This window comes from Perca flavescens, chromosome 2, assembly GCF_004354835.1.
Source record: "Perca flavescens isolate YP-PL-M2 chromosome 2, PFLA_1.0, whole genome shotgun sequence".
Taxonomy (NCBI): domain Eukaryota; kingdom Metazoa; phylum Chordata; class Actinopteri; order Perciformes; family Percidae; genus Perca; species Perca flavescens.
In genome coordinates this window covers 38,304,503-38,331,380 of record NC_041332.1, presented here as the reverse complement: position 1 = coordinate 38,331,380, position 26,878 = coordinate 38,304,503, and the positions used below count along the sequence as shown (strand labels likewise).

Here is a 26,878-nt window from a genome sequence, read left to right as displayed (position 1 = left end):
CAATAAATGAATGAAATGTCATTTTGGGTGCTCATACTGACATAACATATCTAAGAACTACAGGTGATTGTGGTATTATTCATTTTGGCTGACCTAACAGTTTGACATTTTGTGCAAACATTGTTTCCGGCATCACATCTGTTCCATGTGTCTGAGGATATGGGTGTTATGTGCTTCATTGTTTATTACAGTGAGATTCATAATGGTCTCCGCCAAAGATGTTCACAAGTCTCTGAGCTCGAGTCCAAGTCAAGTCTCAAGTCTCTGCGCTAGAGTCCAAGTCAAGTCTCAAGTCTCTGAGCTTGAGTCCAAGTCAAGTCTCAAGTCTCTGAGCTCAAGTCCAAGTCATCTCTCAAGTCTATGCTGGTTATAATGAGTGTTGTATTACCTGCTGCGTTCCATCCAGGCTGCTCAGAACACTGCATAACTATAACTATGACTTACTTCTGGGAGGGCGCCCTGTCTTTTTCCTCACTGGTCTAACAAAGGAATTCATATTATTTCTGATATTAAAAAATATCACAGTCTCCATACATTTCAGGAAATTCAGCAACAGTTTAATCTACCAACTTCTTCCTTTTTCTTCTACCTGCGGTTGCATTCTGCTTTAAGTGAGAATTCCCTGGTGGGAAGAACTACCTCTGCATTAATTACATTGTTAATATTCCTGTATTGGTACGCAAGGTCTAGTCTGTAAATGATATTCTCTGTTGATAAAGGCAACAAATAAACCTATGCCAATTGACAATACATGGAAAACAGACTTATCGTTAATCCATTCTGATATACAGTGAGGAAAATAAGTATTTGAACACCCTGCTGTTTTGCAAGTTATCCCACTTAGAAATCATGGAAGGGTCTGAAATTGTCATCATAGGTGCATGTCCACTGTGAGAGACATAATCTAAAAAAAAAAATCCAGAAATCACAATATATGATTTTTTAACTATTTATTTGTATGATACAGCTGCAAATAAGTATTTGAACACCTGTCTATCAGCTAGAATTCTGACCCTCAAAGACCTGTTAGTCTGCCTTTAAAAGCTCCACCTCCACTCCATTTATTATCCTAAATTAGATGCACCTGTTTGAGGTTGTTAGCTGCATAAAGACACCTGTCCACCCCATACAATCAGTAAGAATCCAACTACTAACATGGCCAAGACCAAAGAGCTGTCCAAAGACACTAGAGACAAAATTGTACACCTCCACAAGGCTGGAAAGGGCTACGGGGAAATTGCCAAGCAGCTTGGTGAAAAAAGGTCCACTGTTGGAGCAATCATTAGAAAATGGAAGAAGCTAAACATGACTGTCAATCTCCCTCGGACTGGGGCTCCATGCAAGATCTCACCTCGTGGGGTCTCAATGATCCTAAGAAAGGTCAGAAATCAGCCCAGAACTACACGGGAGGAGCTGGTCAATGACCTGAAAAGAGCTGGGACCACCGTTTCCAAGGTTACTGTTGGTAATACACTAAGACGTCATGGTTTGAAATCATGCATGCTGCTTAAACCAGCACATGTCAAGGCCCGTCTTAAGTTTGCCAATGACCATTTGGATGATCCAGAGGAGTCATGGGAGAAAGTCATGTGGTCAGATGAGACCAAAATAGAACTTTTTGGTCATAATTCCACTAACCGTGTTTGGAGGAAGAAGAATGATGAGTACCATCCCAAAAACACCATCCCTACTGTGAAGCATGGGGGTGGTAGCATCATGCTTTGGGGGTGTTTTTCTGCACACGGGACAGGGCGACTGCATTGTATTAAGGAGAGGATGACTGGGGCCATGTATTGCGAGATTTTGGGGAACAACCTCCTTCCCTCAGTTAGAGCATTGAAGATGGGTCGAGGCTGGGCCTTCCAACATGACAATGACCCAAAGCACACAGCCAGGATAACCAAGGAGTGGCTCTGTAAGAAGCATATCAAGGTTCTGGCGTGGCCTAGCCAGTCTCCAGACCTAAACCCAATAGAGAATCTTTGGGGGGAGCTCAAACTCCGTGTTTCTCAGCGACAGCCCAGAAACCTGACTGATCTAGAGAAGATCTGTGTGGAGGAGTGGGCCAAAATCCCTCCTGCAGTGTGTGCAAACCTGGTGAAAAACTACAGGAAACGTTTGACCTCTGTACTTGCAAACAAAGGCTACTGTACCAAATATTAACATTGATTTTCTCAGGTGTTCAAATACTTATTTGCAGCTGTATCATACAAATAAATAGTTAAAAAATCATACATTGTGATTTCTGGATTTGATTTTAAGATGATGTCTCTCACAGTGGACATGCACCTACGATGACAATTTCAGACCCCTCCATGATTTCTAAGTGGGAGAACTTGCAAAATAGCAGGGTGTTCAAATACTTATTTTCCTCAATGTAAATTGGCTCAGAGTCTGGTCCAACATTTTCTTTTCTTCAAGAAACTCAAATCATCAGATGATATATTATAATTTTGTCTGGAAAACGTATGTACATCCAGTAAACTATTTTGGATGACAGCCAGACAATCCCTTAACTGCACATTTTGCTCCCAGGGAATCCTGAGCCCTTTTTGACATGATTTGGGAATGTCTGGAGGTGTTTAAATTTTGGAAATGTGTTTCATCATGTCTGTCAGTAATCTTAGAATGCACTGTACCGTTTACTCCACTGGTTTTGCTTTTGAATGATGACTCTTTATTAAGGTTTTCTTTTCAACAACGGCGAGTGTGGCAAGCCGACCTAAAGGCAGCGAAGAAAACTTTCGCGTTACGTTGGCAGGTCCCACAGTCTCTCCAGAGACAACAGTTTTTTGGACATTTTCTACACAGAACAGTCGGTTGCAAGATTAAACAATGCAAAACAAAAGAACTTGTTACTAGTCACTAATATGGTCATAACCACTACAGTGCCAATTACCTATTTGTGAGGGTGAAATAAAATACAATTTTTCGCCGCGAAGGCTTGAACGGTCTTCTAAAGACCTCCACCAGACAAGCGGGCGCTTGTTGCATTGTTATCGGCCTCAGCAGGCGAGGGAGGCGGCTAGGAAGTAGAAGGATGCCGGTCCGGGCTGCTAGCCTGGCTAAGGAAACTACCACACAATTCGCCACTGCAGAGACTCATATTTACCAACGACAGCACACAAAATGGATATATATGCTACAAATACACATGGAACTGCTGTGTGATGATTATTACCGAAGCCTGGCTGAACACACTCACTCATCCCAGACGGCAGCTAGCAGCTAAGAGGGTAGGTGAATTTAAACAATGGCTAAGTTGCTAAATGCATCTTGTTGTCATGTAAGGGGCCTGTTCATGTTGCACAGACATTTTAATTGCATTTTGTGTCTGTTAAGAGGCACAAAGGCACTCTTTATCCTATGCCCCCATAACTGCCGTTTTAGCTGAGTGGGAGCTCTCGGCATTAGCTGCAGCAGCTCCGTGTTGCTAGCTCCGATTCGGCTCGTTTTTTTTGCTATCGGCAGTACTCATATACATATAGCAATCAAGATTAACGTAAAAATTGCCCGGAGTTCTCCTTTAAAGCTATGTTCTCAAAGTAATTAGCAACCATGGCTAATACAAGCCTTGGCTAACTCACGTGTGACGGCCACCTTGACAGTGGAAATCTCTTTGTTCCAATAGTCCTTCTGGATGTATGTCCCCTGGTCCTCATAGGTCACCTGAGACAAACATACAGACCACATTAAAACACTCTACAACCTACAACCACTGGCACACTATGAGCAGGTGTTTCTTTCCACCACCGATTACACAAAAGTAACACTGCTGAATGGGTCTGGACACGTGAGGCAATTTCACTTAACACACAACTCCCAAGAACCACTACTGCCCTAAGATAAAGTTAGATAACATAAGCCTCTAGAAGAAGTTTTAGAGTGGAAATTGAGTTGTGGCAGCAGCACAAAGACAGAAATGAGTACAGATAAATAGGGAAGTCAAAAGATTTATAATAATAATAATAATAATAATAATAAGAGGTAAATACCACTAGAATAAGAGTAAAAATAGAAACTATACAAGAGTAATTAAAGACAAAGTTACGAGGTAAAGTGACAACAATTAATTAATTGTATCAACTACTAGTTTAATTAATTCGGACTTTGGTTACCTTGTCGATGTACCAGCGTCTGTCGGTGCCGGTGCCAGACACTCTGCCTTTGGACATTCTGCGGAGGACACAACAACAGTCACATGGACAGAAGCAACAATGGAAGCAGCGGGCAGAACACGGCCATCCCTACAGTCTCTGACCTCAGTCTACCCCTCTCCCAGTAGGTGAAGGTCTTTCCGGGTTCATCAGCGGGGATGAAGTCCAGCGTTTCCACACTCTTGGGCAGGTAGATCTTCAGCTGGCGACCATGGGCCAAACGCTCATGGAGGTCTACGACAGTATAGGACTCTGAAACATAGGGAGAGAAAATGAGGCCGAATACAAACATCATTTTTTAAATATTTGGGGCAAAATAAAGAAAACTTCCTGTTCAAGTGTGGTGGTATGCATTTAGTTTATGCATCATAATTAAGACACAAAAATGGCAATGTACAATGTAATCTTTTCAAATGGCTAAGAGACGTTAAAGCTACAATGTGCCAATCTGTCAAAACGGTTGTTGTAAATTATTGTAGTGTGGTCTAGACCTACTCTATAAAGTGTCTTGAGATAACTCTTGTTTATTGATACTATAAATAGTTTATACAAGTATTTGACAATTCTGGTTAAAGTCTTTTTTGATTCTCCCACTGCGGGTGCCAGTGTTACCTTGCAGGGCAGCTGGATTCTCTATATCATATGAAGACCCATCCTGTCAGGCTTCAAGTAATGTGTTTGTGTGTGATCGGCAGAGGAGCGAACCCAAATGCTCCGGCATGGAGGGAAAAGGAGCGCTACTCATCTGTATGTACCGCCTGCACTGGAGTGACACCAGCGGTTGAAGATCAGAAAGGTTTCCCTTTACCTTCATTGTGTTTTGCTGCTGTGGTGGTTCACTTTTACACTGTGATCTTCTCTCTTTGTCTTTTGAACCGGTTTTTGCTGCGGAGTCATCCTGTATATCCTTCAAACGGAGCAGCTTCCACTTTCATCAATCAAACTGGCTACATCGGCTTGGCTGGCGTGCCGCGGCGTGTGTGTTGCGTTGGTGGTTGCTTCTTTGTTGCTGCTGGTAGCTTTTCGCTTCAGCAGCTCAAGTTTCTTTTGTCCTATTCCTCATAACAGCAGCTGATTAACCAATTTAAATTTAAACCTACACTAGTTCACTCAAGCACTCTCTCTTAATCCCACAGTTGTTTACACGCTCTAGCTCTGTTAGCTACTTTAGTAGCACATACAGTGTATTCTGAATTCGACTGCGTGCACTGAACCGTGAGCAACGTTAAGAAAGCACCAACAGGTCTGTGTGAAGGGTGGAGTAGGGGCAGGTACTGTATGAGAAAGGTATTTTATCTGATAAAACAGCTGGTGGTATGCTATTAAATTATTAAAACATTTACATGTATTCATGTGGCAGGAGATACTCCATCATATTGGAATCCTTTGGAATCATTTAGAGAATTTCATTTCAAATCCGATCATCGCTTTCATATTTAACATGCGCAAGTTTTTTGCAGCCTTGGAGCACAGTAAGCAGCGCTCTTGTCACGGTCTCAGACTCAGGACACAGAATACCATCCAAACAACTTTAATGGAGGTCTTGGAACGAGTACAAAAAACACAGAAAAACTCAGAAGACTTCAAGTTGAAACGGTTCCAAAAAACTTCATGCACAAAGGCCAGGAAACAAACTTAACTTCACAGGAAATAAACACAGGAAGACCTGGCACAGCAGCCAAAAGAAAAAGAGCGCGTCCATATGACATGTAGAGTCCTGTAGTGATGAGACCAGACAACAACTGAGCCATGGAGAGGGTTCTTGTAGATGAGATAACGAGTTCAAACGGGCAACAGGTGAGGAGTGCTAATAGGCTGGGGACAGTGAACGGTGATACTGTAGTGGGCGTGTGACAGCTCTAGTGTGGCTTTATTTTACATTGAAAAAGCCCTGTAAAACAGCAAACCACCATTGAATCAAAATAAAACTTTCCTCTGATTTGTGAAAATAGGCATGTGACCCATTTCAACTCCACCCCTCAAAGATTCGGAATCGAGAATGCTATGCCGAGATCTGCTCTAAAAACGGAACAATAGGACAGTCTTCTATTTATATTTTTTATGCGAGGTATTTTACAAAGAAATGGATCACCAAGTGTCATTGTTTCTTTTCAATTAAACTACCGATATACAGGAAACGACTTAATGACTGTCAATGAGCGTATTGGCAGTTTCGTTTTGAGAGTTTTTATTTCTTGTTTCCCTTCCCCTGCGTCCTCAGATAACAGCTGACAGTAGATTGATGTATCACAGCGCTGTGCCAGCTCCAAAAAACTGAAGAAACAACAACAATCCCAAAGCAAAAGCTCAACATCTCGCCTGTGATTCACACAGCTGTTAAAACGTACATTCCGCGGCATATACTCTCTGCTAATACACGTTCAATGTTGCCAAAGTCACGCAACCTTGCCCCTATTTTCTACTGTTGCTCAATATTAGTGTGATGTGTAAATCAATGTTGTTTTTATTGATTCAGCAACAACACCACCCACCCCTTGAAAAAAATCCTAGGGGAAACACTTTCATATATTCTTTACTTTTAAAGATGTGATTTCTTACAACATTATATCACAGCTTTGTGTCTTCAATTCCAGCAGGTATATCAATACAGTGCTTCACACTTCACACATTCAAAGGAGGAAAAAGTCCATTAAATCATAGAGGAAGTAATTGTGGACTGTGTAAAGAATGCAAATTAACCTGTTTGGTTTCATTCTGACAGTGTAACTGTCTAGCAAAATCAGCAATCTTGGCAGCTACTTGTCAAACTGGCTCACACTGGAGTGTGTACCTACATTAAATCTAGATCACATTTCATACAGGCTACGATAAACAGAATAGAATGTGTCTAGACAGAGAGACAGAGAGCTTTCAGAGACTCACCCGCAGGGAGGGCAGCAGCCAGCAGCAGCACAACGCTCCACATCATCTGCAGGCCCACACACACATTATTATTATCATATCAATATTATTATTTACACATATCACAGCATTACATTGTTTGCTCTGTAAAATCACATGAACAAAGCAGATTCAGAAGAGCTTTGAATGTTTCATCCCTAGATGTATTCACAAATAAAAGAGTTATGAAGCAACTGTTCCATTCACAAAAAAAAAAAAAAAAAAAAGCTCTGATTCTGAGTCCCAAATTATAACGTGATGAGTCACAAATCATTACGCAATGAGTCACAAATCATAACGCGATGAGTCTTAAATCATAATGTGATGAGTCCTAAATCATAACGTGATGAGTATTTAATGGACTACTATCTTTTTGTAATTAATTTCTGTCCCACTGCTCGGGGCAGTTTGACTGATGGGTATGACAGAACACTGCCATGTTATTGGTTGACAGCATATACAATATTAATATTTATAGCACAGGCTTAAGCAACAGTCTCCTTGTATCATTGGCTAACTACCTAGCTGTTTGGCAGTCAGTCAGTGTGGTGATGAACATGGTTTTATCAGAATTCTGAGTATTGATGACAGGTTTACTAGCCTGTACTTAAGGTAGCCACTAAGGTAGCCATCCACAGATACAGTTAAGCTTCAAGGATTTACTGTGCTACATGTGCGTTTAACATTAAAACATAATGTATAAATATATATGAATATGTCAATAATTATTATTTCAATAGCTTAGTATTGTATGCACCATGTGTAAAGGCTTTAGGCCTCCCACACGTTATTGTAGGCCCAGTTTATGATACATCTTAATTTTATACAATATATGTATGTATCTCAGATAAGGGGTCCTTGGCCTAAACAACTTAAAAGACCTTTACACTAACACAACCAGCCACAGAGGAAGCAACAAACAACGGGCCACACTCACATGACTGATGACAATGCTTTCCTTTATGTCCATAAGGGAATAAACCAGAGGTGTAGCTCATTTACACAGTCTACAGTTTTTGCAGTTTGATTACAAACTGCTACTTCAGCATTCAAATGCCAAATAAACTTGGGAGTAGGAAAAATGTTTTTTTTTTTCTAAAACAAATGTTTTATAATGTGCATACTAGGAGCATAGTTATTTTTGTCACTTTTCCAGTGTGAACATATTATATAGTCAAAAGTTGCTGTGGATTAGTGTAGCCTGGTATTTATTAGTCATCTGATTTACATCTTTTTCACACTGTATTCTGACATCACATATGCGTTTCCTCCAGTGCAGTAGGTCTGTTTTCTGTGATGTAAATATGATCTGAATTCAAACTGATGAACTAACTACCAACCACTCACTATAATCCCCCTAAAAATGTTGGTTTATCTTAGGGCTGGGCGATATGGTTGAAAACTGTATCACGATATAAGTTTTTCATATCGGTCGATATCGATAATTATTGATATTTTTTATGACCTATTTAAAATAAGGACCAGGAGAAAAATATATTAAATTTAAACATTTTTATTTTAAACTTAACCCTGCTCTGATTATAATCCCCTCAGTTATAAAGGCGCTGATGCAGAGTACCTCTCCATGGTGGTCTGCTGCTTGTAGTGTTTAGTAAGGCGCTGATGCAGAGTACCTCTCCATGGTGGTCTGCTGCTTGTAGCGTTTTAGTAAGGCGCTGATGCAGAGTACCTCTCCATGGTGGTCTGCTGCTTGTAGCGTTTAGTAAGGCGCTGATGCAGAGTACCTCTCCATGGTGGTCTGCTGCTTGTAGCGTTTAGTAAGGCGCTGATGCAGAGTACCTCTCCATGGTGGTCTGCTGCTTGTAGCGTTTAGTAAGGCGCTGATGCAGAGTACCTCTCCATGATGGTCTGCTGCTTGTAGCGTTTAGTAAGGCGCTGATGCAGAGTACCTCTCCATGGTGGTCTGCTGCTTGTAGCGTTTAGTAAGGCGCTGATGCAGAGTACCTCTCCATGGTGGTCTGCTGCTTGTAGCGTTTAGTAAGGCGCTGATGCAGAGTACCTCTCCATGGTGGTCTGCTGCTTGTAGCGTTTAGTAAGGCGCTGATGCAGAGTACCTCTCCATGGTGGTCTGCTGCTTGTAGCGTTTAGTAAGGCGCTGATGCAGAGTACCTCTCCATGGTGGTCTGCTGCTTGTAGCGTTTAGTAAGGCGCTGATGCAGAGTACCTCTCCATGGTGGTCTGCTGCTTGTAGCGTTTAGTAAGGCGCTGATGCAGAGTACCTCTCCATGATGGTCTGCTGCTTGTAGCGTTTAGTAAGGCGCTGATGCAGAGTACCTCTCCATGGTGGTCTGCTGCTTGTAGCGTTTAGTAAGGTGCTGATGCAGAGTACCTCTCCATGGTGGTCTACTGCTTGTGCCGTGTAGCAGCTGCAGATGTTGTTGAACGTTGATGGCGAATATGGCTGTGCTCCAAAGTGTGAGCGTGGCTAAAGTGGTAAAACAAGTTTATGGTAGTACCAGTGTTGGTCTGACGACATTGGTCTGACTACGGTCAGACTTATAAAATCCCCAAAACTGCCATACTGACTTTTCCTGTTTTATCAACGATTTCCTCGCTCGCTGCGGCACTCACTTTCCACTCCACGCCGGTTCTGTTATTGAAGAACACGAGACAGCGATGTGGCGCAACCAAACATGATACTGTTACATGATTGGCTGTTAGAGTGTCACTCCCCACGTTGCTAGGTTGCCAGAGAGTGAGGGCCTTTGTTCATGCAACCAAACTTGATTCACAACCTCTGGTTTCTTTTGATGAAGAAAAACAAGTTATCGAACGTTTTATCGACCGCATTTTCTATTGATATTGATTATGTGTCTATCGCAATACATATCGTTATCGTTTTATTGCCCAGCCCTAGTTTATCTTACTGGCGCAAATGGCACACTTATCAGTAGTGATGTAGAGCTGTGTGTGCAGTCAGGCTGCAGCTGTCTCTGCTGCCTTTCTATTTTGAGGAGGCCTGGCTCTTAAATTAGCACAACGGCACCTATATTATTCCTAAACTATGCTGCTCTGTGTACAACTGTTTCATCTGATAAAAATAAAGGACAAGCTCACGTCTGAGATGAAGTCAAATACAAAATGAACAACGGGCTAGAAGAAACAGTGATCACATATAATAAACTAATAATAAACTAACAAATCAGAGCAACTGTTAACTCTGTCTCTGAGGACAACTATCTGCTGTCAATTTCTCAAAGGATTTATGGTTTTAAAGTCCCAGTAGTTGTAACACTTAGGTAATGATCACCTGACATTTTATAAAATGCTGAAGCAGCGGCGGCAACTAAACTTAGCACAAAAAGTAAGGAAATTTGTGTTCGGTAGATTATTTCTCTGTGGTAACAATGCTTTTTGGCAATACATCTTATACTGTTGGAAAGCCTGTTTAGTTCCCTTTCAAATGGTGCCCCATTTGTAAGGAACATGCATTTGTGGGATGAGCAGCAGCGCTGAGTATGTGGGTATTGATCAATTCTGCTAAAAGTTTTGATGATGATCATAAACGTAAAGTACCACGAAAAGACCGGAAGGTGCGTCAAAATACAAATATGTAAAATGCTACAGTCTATGGTGGTGGTATAGTCATATGCAAATCCCCTGGCGGTACGATACCAGTATATGCCACTGTGGTACTTTAATACATCCATGGAATAAGCCACTACGGTAGCGAAGCCAACAATAGCCATGTTAGCTCATGTTAGCGCTATACTTTGGTTACATCTGCCAGGATATATGAAATTACTTAACTGTTTGTCACTGACCTTTGCATGATATATCGACTCAATATCATTATCGCGATATCACGTTGTGCAATATTAGCCTATATCTAAAGTGTCACAATAAGTATGCAATATTTTGTTTATATTGTGGAGCGCTGCGTCCCGTCCGTTGGCTGTGTGGCTTAGTTGTGCTTGATTTAGAGCCCACTTGAAACGCTATAATGATCATGTTTCACTGGACAGTTACTGTGCCACTTGCACATGTTAGTGCACGTCAACTCACGGGTCCACTACGTGACAAACCCTATGGAGCGTACCACGGGTGCATATTTCGACAGAGTGGCAGTGTAAGTGAAGAAATAGATAGACACAACTAAACGGAACCAATCAGAGAAGTGAAAGAAAAGTAGTGTCCTGTTCTCTTTATTTACTGTTTTTATGCTGTACAACCAGTAGAACATGTCCTTTTCTGTAGACATGGTCCTTATTTATTTATTCATGTTGTACCAGTCCAATATGACTGTCAGTTGAAATAAACCTTGTGTTATAAGAAAACTTGTTTAATTTGTTATGAATCTATTTTGATGCATTTTCACGTAACTTTTGTAATTTTACATATGTTTAAAAATATTGAAATTAATATTGATATCGCAATATTCATAATCGCATTTTGTCAATATTGTGCAACCCTACCGCCAGGGGATCGGTTTATGCCGGCATATGCCATCAGCCACTGGCAAATGCTGCTGTAGAGAGCGGCATGTGCCGCCAGGGGATTGGCATATGCCTATGTACCACAGTGGTCGACCATCAGCCACTCTTCGATCTCGGCTTCACTCCTTCTCGGCTTCACTCCTTCTCGGTCCCTGTGTTAGAACGAGCTTCCCTTACCGTCGATATTTTCGACAGTACCTGAAAGCCTCACAGCCAGAGGGCCTGGCAGTATGTGAGATCACCATGTAACAACAAAGGATGGAGGCTTCCAGCAGCCTGTGATCCCGCGCCTCTTACTGTTGGATCTTAAATGTCAAACTGTAGAAAGGTGTGGCTCGGCCATGCTCCGTTTACTGCGAAGGCAGGGGCGTGGCAGAAAAAAAACACTGCGTCAGAAGTCAGACGACCCCTCCATTTGCGAACCTTGTCAAGTTCTCCCACCGAGCGCGCGCTAACGTGGGGGAGAAAAAGCTTAATGTGCCTTTAAAACGAGCTCACTCATGCCGAAACTTTGGAGCCATGTTGTTTTAATGAGAAGCAGAGGGGCAGCCTGAGGGTAGAGACACAGGCACACAGTCGGGCAGGGCGGCGTCTCATCCGGACCATAACAACTAACCCTAACACACAACATAACAATATGTGGAAAAATACTCTAAAATACTTGTTTCCGATCTATTCCACGAACATTCCATAGTGGAGTAATTCGCTTAATTCTCTCTTTTTGCCAGAAGTCTAGTTCTGGCAAAGAGAGAATTCTAGAGAATTAAGCGAATTACTCCACAGAGTTTGGAGAGAAATATGCATTTGTCTGAATGAGTCACGCCATTAATTATAGTGGACGTTTAGGAAACACGAATTCAGTGTGTTTCAGTCACACCCACCCTACTTCATTATGGGACTGGAGCCTAAAGTCCGTCTCTTACCTTCCAGTGTTGGTCTGTCTGTCCGGCCGCGGTTTTGGCTCAGTATCAGGGGCTCCCTGCCGCAGTTGCCGGTTGGACTGGAGAGGAGATGGTTGGGGAGCGGCCAAGACGTGCTGCCTTCAGGGTACTGTCGGAAATATCACAAAAGTGCAAGGAGGTAAATCCCGTATCCTCACTTCGACAACACTGTTATAGTCTATTTATTTAAACATTTTATTCTTAAAATTAACTACAACATGGCCCTTTGCAACAGGAATTCCTGAGAATACGGGTGCTGAGAATGCGGAGCCCCCTGGGATCCCCTGATTATATCACGATGTAGTCTGCCTGTTACAAACACCTTCATCAGGGACATTAGTGATTTATACTGCTTTTATTGCTTATTTACTGCATTTCTAGGCAAAATTCATACCAAATAACATACACAAGTCAAGCCATACACTCCACACAAACTCATGATGTACACACATGTTATTATTACTGTTATTAATGGATATTGTAGGAACTGCCAGGATTACTTTACTACCCAGTAGTATACATATTATCTAAAACTGGCTCCACATTGACAAACCTCAACATTAAAACTCTCTAAAAACAGCACCATATAGGCCTAATATTCTATAGGCCTAATAATAGAACACTTTAAAAAGGAGCAATTCTGCATAATGACTAGCCTTTTTTTGGATACTTCTAATACATTTTGCTGATAATACTTTACAACATTTGAGGTCCGGCGGGACAGCTAACATAACATATAATTTGTTTCAACAGCAAGCTTTAGTCTCAGAGTCACAGGCAAATCGGTTTGCCGATTCGTAAAGTTAAGGTTCATGTTTTTATTTCACTTTAACATTGTACTAGAGGGCTGTCTTTGTAGCCTCGTGAGACCCTCCTGATCTCGCGATCTCCAGTTTTCCACTCGCAGATCAGTCTGGCATCTTGAGATAGAGAAAATTTGTAGCTGTTAGCCAAACGACCGGGCCAATCAGCGTTGGTTTTGAGGTGGGTTAGGTGGTGATAGACAGATGGTTTATCCAATCAGCTAACCAGTATTTTCAGACAGCGGTAGCCGCTCACTAATGCTTTTTTTCTCTTGGATCCTTCTTTTGGAATATGGTCCAGGAACCTGAAATGGTGCCTTTTATTCCTAAATTCTCGTTTACTGGTTGTATTTTCATACAACGAAAGTTCCCAGATGGATATGCCGAGCAAATGCGAAGCAATCCATCTGGCGGAGTCAGGTTACTGTCTTTGTACTTTTGACTGAATTGTTTGCTTGTCTATAGCCACTCTGCCTTTCCAGCAGTGGTGTAGTCTAATGTATTGTAGTGGGTATACTGTACTGTATATGTATGGGCCTATATATATGAGCCAGGATGGGCCTTGGGGGCCTTCCTGCATTCTGATACACTTTTTTGCACCAATTTACGGTGGAAATACCTTTATTTAGCCTATGCGAAGAAAAAAAACACAAATGACAATTCAAAATATATCAAAATTATAATGGAAAGTATATTGTTGCATGTCATTGTGCATTTTTAAGTGTGTATATGGAAATCCTGAAGTTTTCCTAGTGGGTATACTGCGTTTGCCTGTGTATCACGTAGACTACACCACTGCTGGAAAGGCTCAAAATAAGAACAACTCTAAAACGTATGTAGCCTACATCACGATCTGTGGGCTGAGGTTGTGGAATGGTTTGGAGCAGGTGCTAAAACATTGTACAAACATGAGGATGAAGAGAGATGATTGTGAGGGGGGGTTATTATACTGATCGTACTGGGGTGGGTGAGTAGGGTAATGGGTTGTTTGGTACAAAATGTAAAACATGTTTGGTAGGAAATATAATAAAAAACATATGATACATACATATACAAAATGTATAATATACAGGAACCAAAGCACCAAACTCACCCAGCTCACTGTGCCAGCCTCCACCTGTCAGTGGATCACAAACTTCCTGACTTACAAGAGTTAACACGCTCAAAACTGTGGAGATGATCGTGGACTTCAGGAGGAGCCCCCCCACCCCCACACTCTTCCCCCCATCACCATACTTAACAGCCCTGTGTCGGGTGTGGAATCCTTCAGGTTTCTGGGATTCACTATATCCCAGGACCTAAAGTGGGAGCCCAACACTGACACCATCATCAAGAAGGCCCAGCAGAGGATGTACTTCCTGCGACAGCTCAGGAAGCTCAACCTGCCCAAGGAGCTTCTGATCCACTCCATCATCCAGTCTGTCCTCTGCACATCCATCACTGTCTGGTTTGGATCTGCCACCAAAAAAGGACAGGAGCAGACTACAACGGACAGTTAGGACTGCAGAAAAGATCATTGGTGCCAACCTGCCCTCCATTCATGACTTATACACTTCCAGAGTCAGGACCTGCAGACCCATCCCACCCCGGACACAAGCTGTTCCAGCTTCTCCCCTCTGGTAGGCGCTACAGAGTACCGTACGCCAAAACCAACAGAGTCAGGAACAGTTTCTTTCCACAAGCCATCACTCTGATGAACAGCTGACTTCTGACTCACAGTGTCAGGTTCAATTCCTGAGCAATAACCCAGCAACACTGTCTCTAATCAGCCCCTGTTTACTGGTTTCACTTATTATTTATTCATCATTCTCTATTTCAGAGCTGTTCATATTGTAATATAATACTTATATAATAACATAATACTTATTTATTCTAGCATCCTTTGCACTATGCTCCATAATTAAAATAATAATTTATCATAAAAATAATTTACTCCTGCACACATTGCACTCTTCACTGCACTACTGCCTCAACCTGTCTATATTGTTTCTGTTTATAGTGTGTGTATATATTGTTTGTTTTTGTATGAGTAAGCACATTATGAACATTGTATAATCCAAAGCAAAATTACTCGTATGTGTCCTCATACCTGGCAAATAAAGCTGATTCTGATTCTGAACTGTTTAAAGTTGAATGAGGGGTGGGGAAAAATAACAAGCTCTGGCTTTGTCCCGCCTCCTTTTCGGACAGATTGAACATTTTGTTCGTAACACTTTATAGATATTGTTTTCCTTTTGGTGTGTTGTTACACACTTTTGTTTTGTTTTTTTTATATTTTATTGTATTGTTATTTTTAGTTCAAAATAAAATAAAAAAAATAGAAAATAAAAGAACTGGTTAAAGGCAGGCCCTCATTGAGTGGCGGGCGGCTAACGAGAGCCTTTTCATCGGGAGATGAAATTCAAGTAAAACTGAATGGGAGTGAGTATTAATTATCTTTTTCTTTATAATTTTATAATAATATCATACTTGTTTAGCCTTTTTCAATAGGACAGCGGAAGAGGGGAGGGGGAAGACATGCAGCAAAGGGCTGTGGGTCGGATTTGAGCATTCTCCATCTGTAATGGTGAATGGTTAATGTGTGATTAAAGTGGCAGTGTTTGGCTTTATGTTTCTGTTTAGTGTTGCTCAGGGACTGTGTTACCACTTCAGGCCTGGCAGTAACTGCCAAACTGGTCAAAAAGAAATGGAACAACCTCAAAGACAAATAGAAGGGGATCTGCCTGTTTCTCTGCTTTGTATTCATTCTGAGAGATCCTTCCTTTTTCTAGAGAAAATACTTATGGATGCAGTGGCCCTTGAAATAGTGTATTTTGGGACTGGGAATACATTCAAACAATCAGTTTCACAGTGTAGTAATTAGAGCCTATTTTCAGGAGCTTAGGGACCCACCTACAGGCAAAGGGGTAGATGCTGGTAGTAAGTAAGTAAAGTCAGTAAAATGTATTCATACCGCGTTTTCCACTGTTAAAAATAAAAAAGGCTGCTTTTAGAACGTAAGGGTTAGGGTTAAAAACTGGAAAAAAAAACTGGGCGCGGTTGTTTTTTTTGGGAGGGGGGGCAAACAAACAGAAAGCAGCACACAAAGCTCAGCAAAACAACAAGCACTAGTTTATTCAAACAGCTATATATTTAAGAAGAGCAAGACAATACCATACAAAATTCAATTTACAAGAAGACAGTGACTCTCTTGGGTTTTAACTACAGTACATCCTCCCACCCAGTACCAAAAAGCATGTTTACTATACTTGAACATACATTTAGCTCTCCTTTCCTTCTGGCCAACACATTTCTCAGTGACTCTCTGATTAAAGTCAGTCATCTCAGTAACAAGAAGTCTCTTATCCATGGACAACATGGCCAGTGCATTCAACCTCTCCTGGGTCATGGTGTTTCTGAGAAAGGTTTTTATTCTTTTCAAGGTTGAGAAGCACCTCTCAGCTTCAGCCGTGGCCATGGGTGTGGCTATGACAACTTTCATGAGAGTGACAGTTTTTGAAAAGACTTCTTCGAGATTATTCTCCATAAACAGCACCGCAGGCTTTGAACTCTTCCCTGCTGTAGATGAGACTGAGCTCTGTCTTCAGCTTGCTTCCACTGAGCATTGCGAACAACCTTCAAGATGTTGCTCAGTGCATCTTTACTCTTCAAACCTGTCCCCCTGCAACAAAGTGGTCTGTGAAGGAGAAGCGCTCCCTAGTGTGTCCCAGGATGGTGTCCCAGACCTAGAGAGAGAATTAAAAAGGATGATGTAAATGTAATGCAGTAGCCTGGAGTAGGCCACTAGGTGTCACTGTTGCACTGGCTTTCAAAAGAAAAATACAGCCATTTGAGTTTTTTTGTCCACGTAGTTTTGCGATTTTTTTTCCATCTGTGTCACCATGTTGTTGACTGTGTTTTTCAATGTTACATGAAGGTCAGCAGTTTAAGCGGTGGCCTACTTTATTTTATTAAATCTGTTTTAAACAGCCAATTCAGTTAATTTGTAGACACTATAAGTTTGTTTGGGTGTCGAGCTGCAGTTTGTGGTTTTATTTAATGTTAAAGAGGTTTTTTGATGTCAGATGATTGTGGCTAGCAAGTAGTGGCGCAGGGTGAAGCAGTAGCATTTAAGTTGACTTAATATTTAATTTGATCATTAATTTTTATGTTGCAAATTTATTCTTTGCTGTTTTTAATTTAACCAGGTAGAAATATTTAACAGTATACTGTATGTATTATGTTTTATATATTATTTTCAGTAATAGTTTTTTGTCTGTGTAAGAGATTTATTTCTAAGGTTTATTTTTAAAAAATCACAATTTACAGTAACAATTATTTTGTCACCTTTTTCAAATAAATTATCAATAAGAATGCTTTATACTTATACATATACAGTATTTTTCACTGTTTCATAAAGGTACTAAAGCCAGCAGACATTGAGAAAATTGAAGCCAGTCAGGTCTCAACCACAATCCAGAATCCTGCGTCCAGTGGTTCCTTCTCTCTGCACTAAACCCACAACACACCCAAAACCTGAGGCCCAGGAGTGGACAGAGGTACCAGGGGTGGACAGAGGTACCAGTGGTGGACAGAGGCCCAGGGGTGGACAGAGGTAACAGTAGTGGACAGAGGCCCAGGGGTGGACAGAGGTAACAGTGGTGGACAGAGGTGACAGTGGTGGACAGAGGTACCAGTGGTGGACAGAGGTAACAGTGGTGGACAGAGGTACCAGTGGTGGACAGAGGTAACAGTGGTGGACAGAGGTAACAGTGGTGGACAGAGGTAAGAGGGGTGGACAGAGGTAACAGTGGTGGACAGAGGTAACAGTGGTGGACAGAGGTACCAGGGGTGGACAGAGGTAACAGTGGTGGACAGAGGTACCAGTGGTGGACAGAGGTAACAGTGGTGGACAGAGGTAACAGTGGTGGACAGAGGTAAGAGGGGTGGACAGAGGTAACAGTGGTGGACAGAGGTAACAGTGGTGGACAGAGGCCCAGGGGTGGACAGAGGTACCAGGGGTGGACAGAGGTACCAGGAGTGGACAGAGGTAACAGTGGTGGACAGAGATAAAAGGGGTGGATAGAGGTAACAGTAGTGGACAGAGGCCCAGGGGTGGATAGAGGTAACAGTGGTGGACAGAGGCCCAGAGGTGGACAGTGGTACCAGAGGTGGACAGAGGCCCAGGGGTGGATAGTGGTACCAGAGGTGGACAGAGGTACCAGAGGTGGACAGAGGTCCGACGCCTCTTTGTTGGCCAAGAGGCACTGCTTTGCTCACTAATGAAATGGAGAGAATTTCTGCAAAGGACAAAGAGAATTTATAATAATATTGGAAAAAGAAAGAGAGTTAACAATGAAAGAGAAAGCAAATAATGATCATATGGCTAACAAGAATACAGTTACCTGATCTTTTGTATTTCCTGTGTGAACTGCTGGATGCTCCCTTTCACATGGACAGAATCAATGTTCTTCTTCTGGATATTGGCATATAGGAAATCTACATATGGCATGATGTGGTGATAAAGTTCCAGAAAGAACTTAAAATCCTGATCTTCCAGTAGCATGGCCAAAGCTCCTGCTTCTCTGACGGTATTGTGGTCAAAGTCTCAAAACAGCGAATGAGATCCTCTCTGGGCTCAAAAATGGCATTGATGGCACGGCTTTATAAAGGGCCTAGAGCTGAAGATCGGTCGGGTTCGGTTTTAATTCTGGCAAGGGCTGCGAGTCTTTTTTTTTTTGCAGGTGGTAGGGGAAGACTCACCCCTAATTGGCTCGCCCTGACATTCTTACCCAAACCATAACCAATTCCACTCCTCTTGCCTAAATCTAACCCTCCTCTTGCGTAAACCTAACCAACCCAACCAGAGCAGGCAACGAGTACTAGCCATTCAGGCATGATTTCCCTAATGAATATTCATGAGTCTTCCCCTACCATCCTGCAAAAAAAAAAAAAATAGACGGCCGGGCTCGGGCTTGCGCTCCGGGTTGCGCGGTAAATGTCAGGCGAAAATGGATGCTGAGGAGGTGAAACGGAGGCTGGCCTCTGGAGGACTTATTTTATTTCTTTGTTCCAACTTCGAAGTGGCCTATGTTAGTAATTAATAAATGTTACATTTTTTTTATAAATGACTCATTCTTGAAGAGCTGTGTGCGTGTGCAGATTTGAATATTGTCAGGCTGTAAACCGGTTCGGGCTTTTAAAAAGCTGTCAATCAAAATGTACTTGTTGGGCTTGGGCCCGGGCTGCTGGCCGGCCAGTCTGTGTGCACATTCGATATTGCATTTTCCCTCTATCTCCAGTTAATCCCACATCAGCTCCGCTAAAAACTTTACTGCATCTCCTTCTTTGCCATCAGGAATGCCCACAAAACGAACATTATTGCATCTCGAACGATTCTCCATGTCTTCTATCTTTTCCCAGAGCACATTTACCTCTTTCTTGCTAGCTGCTGGATCAGCTTGTCCTTCTTTCTCGGCTGCTTCCAGGTTCTCCTCACACTCCTCATCTATTCTGGTGATTAAGGTGGAAGGCTATGTCTCTTGAGAATTACTTACATACAGTACCTTCCAAGTCGGCTGTGATGTTGGTTGGTGCTGCAAAAATGTTACCCATGTCTGGCGTCATGTTATGAGACTGCTGCCTCTTAGATCCAGGCGCAGGGCCGCCATCTTGTGCTTACATAGCTTCAGGTCCGCCTGAGTGCATATGCTTCTTAACATCCCCACAGGCCGTTGACTTCTTGCCTTTTAACATTCTTGGCCTCCGCGATATTGCGTCTCCCAGCTGAGAACAAATATCCCTGGTTATGTAGCTTTTATCAGCGTTGACAGCCAGGCCGGGTTGCCAGATGTACCTGTAAAACACGTAAACCCAGCGCGCTACAGCTGTATCGTTAGGACAGCCATGAAAGCAGCAAACAAACGAACGGGATCAACGGAGACAGATTCATTCTACCCACCCTTACAAAAAAATCTCACCATCTTTCTAAATGGTTGCATAACCAGAGACGAGGTAAAACACGGGTAAATATAAGAGATGCATTTAAAAGATGGAAACAGCTTAGAGCCCAAAAGGACACTGAGTTGACTAATTTCCTCCGAAAGGTGAGCGCTGAGCTTCATTCATTTATATCACGGCTAACATAGGGATAGTCATCTTCATTCATTTCAACATTCATGTGTTCGCATTAAATTATATAGAGTACTTCAGTTAGTTACTCGCAAAAAAAAGTGATTAGCCGGTGAAGTGCAAAGTGTGCAGCGAACATAGGCGGAAACCTGTGACGACTACCCCACTGTCATTTCCAAACAATCACATCATTTGTCACGGCCCGGCTGTTAGTGACCCAGGTTGTGCGCATTTCAGACCGAAATGGACCCTAGTCTACCCTGATCCAACCCACCTGCCACCTGGGTCGCTAAGCCCAGTATATGGAGGAGGGTTACCCTATTCAGACACACAGTCTTCCTGGGTATAACCCTGGTAAAGCCATTGGTGTGAAAGAGGTACCAGAGTGATATCTTGAACCCGTTCTTTACATTTAGAGCTTCAGGATAAAAACAGAATGAATATAGCCTGCTCTGAGCTTTCTTGTTTTTTATTTTTTTTATTTATTTTTATTAATTTCTGTGGGTCATCATAATTTGGTTCCAGGAAATACATCAAATAAAGGCAAAACAACAAATAAAAAAAAATAAACAAAAAGAAAATAAATCAATAAAGATTTCATCAAAATCAGAGTTTTGTCAGAATTCCATCTCTATTTTTTATATACTATGCTTCCCTGAATACTTATTATTGATTATATCGACCCACCCCCACCAACCCACCCTACCATCCACCCACCTCTCCCACCCCCATCCCCATTTACCCGCACATTGCTGGTCCTCATTTAATACAGATCACCCACCCCCGCACCCCCACACCCACCCCCACCCATACACACACACACACACACACACACACACACACACACACACACACACACACACACACACACACACACACAAACACACACATAAAATAAAATAATAAAGGGGGTTCTAAAGACATGCTCTGGAGGGCATTATAAATTTGGCTCCATTGGCTATCAAATTGTTTCTTTATATTTTTGTCCTCTAACATTGATCTTTCAATACTCAGATAATACTTCATTAGGGCCTTCCAATTCTCTATTGAAGGTGGTTCCTTATTTTTCCAGTTTTGCAATATACATTTTTTAAAGATAAGAGAGGAAAAAAGTATCTGCCAACTAGCTGGATATCTTATTCCCCCTATATCTTGAAAAATACACATTTTTGGAGAGAATATGATTTTTCTGTTAGTATACTTAGATAGGCAAGGCAAGGCAGCTTTATTTGTATAGCACATTTCAGCAACAATTCATAGTGCTTTACATAAAACATTAAAAAAACAGTTAGAACAATTTCAATGCATTAAAAGACAAAAAATAAAATGTAAAGAGCAATTAGAAAACAATTAAAAACAATTTAAAATCATTAAAAGACAAGAATAAAATGTACAGTGCAGTATAAGATTTTTAAAGAAAGAACAGTTAAAAATAGGTTATTTAAAGAAAAGCAACATTAAAAAGAAAGGTCTTCTGCCTGGATTTAAAAAAACAGAGTTGCAGCAGACCTGCAGTTTTCTGGGAGTTTGAGAGGTCTGGGTGGGTCATAGTGTAGTAGCAGATCAGAAATGTATTTTGACCCTAAACCGTTTAGTGATTTATAAACTAGCAAAAGTATTTTGAAATCAATTCTTTGAGGCACTGGAAGCCAGTGTAGAGACTTCAGAACTGGAGTGATGTGATCCTCTTGGTCTTAGTGAGGACTCGGGCAGCAGCATTCTGAATCAGCTGCAGCTGTCTGATTGATTTTTTAGGGAGACCTGTAAAGACACCGTTACAGTAGTCAAGTCTACTGAAGATAAAAGCATGGACAAGTTTTTCCAAATCCTGCTGAGACAAAGGTCCTTTAACCCTTGATATATTTTTAAGGTGATAATAGGCTGATTTAGTAATTGTCTTAATGTGGCTTTTAAAATTCAGGTCTGAGTCCATGACTACACCAAGATTTCTGGCTTTGTCTGTTGTTTTTAACATTGTCGTTTGAAGCTGAGTGCTGACCTTTAATCGTTCCTCTTTTGCTCCAAAAACAACCACCTCAGTTTTTTCTTCATTTAATTTAAGAAAGTTCTGGCACATCCAGTCGTTAATTTGTTCAATGCACATATTCAGTTGTTGTATTGGGCTATAATTCCCTGGTGATAAGGTTATGTAAATTTGTGTGTCATCCGCATAACTATGGTAACTTATTTTATTGTTTTCCATAATCTGAGCCAGTGGAAGCATGTAGATGTTGAACAGAAGAGGCCCCAGAACTGAGCCTTGGGGAACTCTGCACGTCATATTTGTATGCTCAGTCAAATTCAGCACTGAGATCAAGTTCACATTGAGATCAAGACTGAAATTTTGCCACCATCTGTGTTTAAGTGGATGTCATTAAAGAATTTTAACAAGAGCCGTCTCAGTGCTGTGGTGTGGTCAAAAACCAAATCTCTATACTGTCCCAAGTCTTCTTAATTCCTTTGCAGTACCAAAAGGCATGCATAAGGGAGTCACCATATAGATTACATTTTAAACATATATCTGATGATGTGTTATCAAACTTGTTTATTTTATCTCTAATGTAATATATTCGTGTCATTATCTTAAACTGTATTAGACGCAGATTTTTCGTTAGTAGTTAATTTGTATGTTAGTGACAAGCTTTCTTTCCATTTTTCTTTAACGTCAACCTCTAGGTCTTCTGTCCATTTATTGTATATATTTTGTAATAATGCATCGCTGCTTTCCATGCTCATCAGTAAATTGTACATAGAGCCGATCAGCCTCCTTTATTTGTTACTTTGGCTTAAAATGTTAGACATTTCAGGGCTGATGTTCTTTTCCAAGTCAAAATTGCAGGTAATCCAGTTTTTAAGTTGCATATACCTAAATAATTCTGTATCTTTTAGATTATATTTGCTTTTTAATTCACTGAATGGTGCAACAGTGTTGTGGTTTGTGACATCTGACAACTGCTTGATTCCACCTTTTATCCATGTTTCCCAGTAAAGTTGTGTGCTCTGCATATTTCTGATTATGATTGCTCCAAATAGGTATATGCCTGGGAAGCCCTATTTCTTGATGGAGAATTTTTTTCAGGCCTTTAATGTACTATTAAAAACAAAATGTGTTGATTTGATGTTGCCCTTAGAAAAAAGTGCTAACAGTAAACTGTTACACTGTAATTGATTGTTTTCTATGTCTATCCATGGATCTTCGTTTGTTTTATTATTATGCGATCAATATAAAATGACTGAGCTGCTACATGATAAAACTCTAAGTCGGGGAGATTTAGACCCCCTTCTGCTCTTGAGTGATACAAAAGTTTCCTTTTCAATCTAGATGCTTTATTTGACCAAATGAACGAAGAAATTATTGAGTTTACCTCTTTAAAAAAGGTTTTAGGAGGCGTTATAGGAATAGTTAGAAATTTAAATAAGAATTTCGGTAGCAACATCACCTTAAAGAAGGTTTACTCTTAAAGTCTTGCCACTGCCTAACATCTTTCTTAAAGGGGTGATAGAATGATTCTATAGGGTATTTCACACTGTTCCTTATGGTCTCCTAATGGGGTATGTAACATTGGTTGGGCTGAAAATGGCCTGGTTGATATTTTATTGGCCCTATGCATCCCTGTGTTTTGGCCCTATTTGTAACAAGAGCTTTTCTTCCAAATATGGTATGCTCATGAATATTTAGATGAGTTGCGCGCTGATTGGTTGAGCGAATCGCCATACACACACATTAGAGACGCGCGCTGATTGGTTGAGCGAATCGCGAATACACAACCATTAGAGACGCGACAGAATCTCATATTTCAGACACTGCAATTTTTCGTTACCAAATTCATTTCTGAGACTTTTTTATGCGAGAAATCAACTATATAAAGCTCAAATATGGCCCTTTTTACGAAAATGATGGCTAATTGCAAATTTGGTAAGACGTGTCGGACTTTAGGAGCTCCACACAGTCTGACGAGAAAGCGGCAGCCTGCTGAGCTCCATACCCAGCGCAAAGTCACCATTTGTGGATATTGCACTACCGGGGCTCCGCGGCCGGCTGCCGGCATAACTATAATATATTTACGGTTTGAATTTTGTCACGCCACTTATATAACATCTACCCCAATGTCTTATTGCCGTTGTGTCCAATTTGATTTTAAGGCATTCTTATGAACTCAGGGTCTTGTTAGGACGAGCAGCTACCTAGCTATATGTCCCATTCAATACAATGGGAAACGATTGCAGCTAGCTACCCTTTCAGCATAACTATAGTATATTTACAGTTTGAATTTCATCACGCCACTTATATAACATCTAACCCAATGTCTTATAAAGCTTAGCTAACACTTGTCCGATTTCAATTTTTGTGAATTTCAGAGGTCTCGTTAGGAGGAGGCTAGCTAGCTCTCATTGATGGACTCCAGCTCACCGCGGGCTCTATCAATGAGACTCGCGGACAAGAGGCGTTTATTTCCCCAATCGTTTGTTTAAATAACTCAATACAGTATAATTACACACATTATAAGATTAACTGTAACCTGTGGTAAGAGATTGCTGGCGTAACAAGCTCGCTGACCGTGCTCTCACTCACACACACTGGGTATTTAGCAGGAAGAGGGGAGCTGCAGGCCCTGGAGCTCTGTCCAGGCAGCGGCGTTTTGTAGTCCATTAATCCACAAAACGGTGACTTTGCGCGGCTATGGAGTGCCGTTGGCTGCCAGCCGTGACCGAGCTCAATCAAGCTCACAGCAGGCCGGGGTCTGTGAAGGAAGGCCAGGTGGGGAGGCAGCAACCCAGGCAGCACTGGCAGCACCGGCCGCTGAACTCCGACACACAGTCGGACAAAATTTGCAATTAGACATCCATTTTCGTAAAACAGCCCATATTTGAGCTTTACATAGTTGATTTCTCGCATAACAAAGTTTCAGAAGTGAATTTTGTAATGGAATAGTAGAGATCTGCGTGACCTAGATTCAGAAGACTACCTGATCTCAGGTCAGTTGTGTAAACTATGTAAATGTTGGGGCATGACTAACTCTTAATACACCCATGGGCGTGACAAAGGTACAGGTCTTGGGAGGTTGACGTCAACTTCCAGCTTTGTTAAGATTTGCCCGTTTTCAGCGGCAGTTTCAAAATATGAGATTTTTATAGTAAAGGGGTGTCAACGGGATTTTGAGCTTCTATGTATGTCCTATTTACCCACCGAACTGTCGTTATTCAACTATGACAGGGTAAAATCGGTTTTGCATTCTATCACCCCTTTAAAGTCTTTCACAAGTGGAAGAAAGTTATCCTTACACAACTGGGTCTTATCATGGCTAATATAAGTTCCAAGGTATTTTGTACTGCTTTAGTACTGCTCAGAGCTTTCTATCTCTTATGTATTGCTGTGTGAAGTCTGAGAAACTTACACTTGCGATACCTGTTTTCATCACGTCATTTCAAATCTTTGTCATGTGATTGTGTAGAGCTGCCTTGTTTGATGAGTGCTCTTTGTTGGTGTCTTCCAGTGTGCTTTGCTCCGACTAGTCCCGTAACTAAGGATGCTTTCAAGGTGTCCTTGCTAGTCTACGTTTATGTGTAATTATTTTCTAGGATCTTGTCAGAGTGCGTTGTTGTCACGCTCACAGAGGCAATGGACCCACAAAAGAATGACTCCGGTAGGTAAAATCCAAAAAGCTTTATTTGAAGCACAAACAAAACGCACGGGCAGCAGTTTCAAAATCGACAGGCAAAGGGGAAGTTAAAAAAACAGCCAATGGTCAAACTCAACAGGAACCAGGAACTCAGGAACACAGGAAACAAGGAAAAATGCTCAAAGGCTGCACACAAGGAAAACTCGCACAGGAGTAAGGGGATGACTGAACTTCAATACACAAGACAGGGGGGACAATGAGACACAGGTGCAAAACATCAATCACACAGGTGGGAAAGCAGAAGACAGGAAGTAAAACAAGACATAACATGGCAGAGCAGAGACTACAAAATAAAACAGGAAACAACTACAACAGAAACCCACAATCGTGAGACTTGTTCACTGCATGAAAACTGAAATCAACTGCTTTTCATTTGTTTTTATATTAAATTAAAGGGTTTACTCTGTCATGGCTCATTAGCATACCTTGTATTATTTTTTCTAATAATGTCCCAACAATAAAGATTTAATTCGACTGAGTGTAAAAATTGCTTCATACTAAGAAAATATTATATAATTTGTGGTTTACTATTTTAGATACATACACTATTGAAATCAATATAAGCTATAGAAACAGAGTGCAGATGCTAGAGTAGCCCAGATAGGCAGAGTGAAGAGAGAGAGAGAGAGAGAGAGAGAGAGAGAGAGAGAGAGAGAGAGAGAGAGCAGAGCATTGGAACAGGGACTTCCCTGAGCCTCCATCATCTACAGAGAGAGAAAAAAAACACTCTCACACACACAGCCTCCCAAGCACACACACACACACGCGCACACACGCACACTGTACTGAGAGCTAGCAAGGGGCTTTAAACAGCTTTACACTAAACAG

The 26,878-nt window shown here is 41.4% G+C and overlaps 1 protein-coding gene across 1 annotated transcript in view; it reads right to left on the bottom strand.

The window, feature by feature from the left end:
• Window positions 1-12,544, bottom strand: part of wu:fc21g02 (formin-A) — a 29,527-nt gene extending 16,983 nt beyond the window's left edge. The window contains exons 1-5 of the mRNA XM_028589871.1: window positions 12,439-12,544; window positions 7,041-7,086; window positions 4,262-4,409; window positions 4,119-4,176; window positions 3,588-3,669 (exon numbers count right to left, since the gene is read on the bottom strand). Coding sequence (XP_028445672.1) covers window positions 3,588-3,669; window positions 4,119-4,176; window positions 4,262-4,409; window positions 7,041-7,086 — 334 coding nt within the window. The 5' untranslated portion in view covers window positions 12,439-12,544. The remainder of the gene's footprint in view (window positions 1-3,587; window positions 3,670-4,118; window positions 4,177-4,261; window positions 4,410-7,040; window positions 7,087-12,438) is intronic.
• Window positions 12,545-26,878: the final 14,334 nt, after the last annotated feature.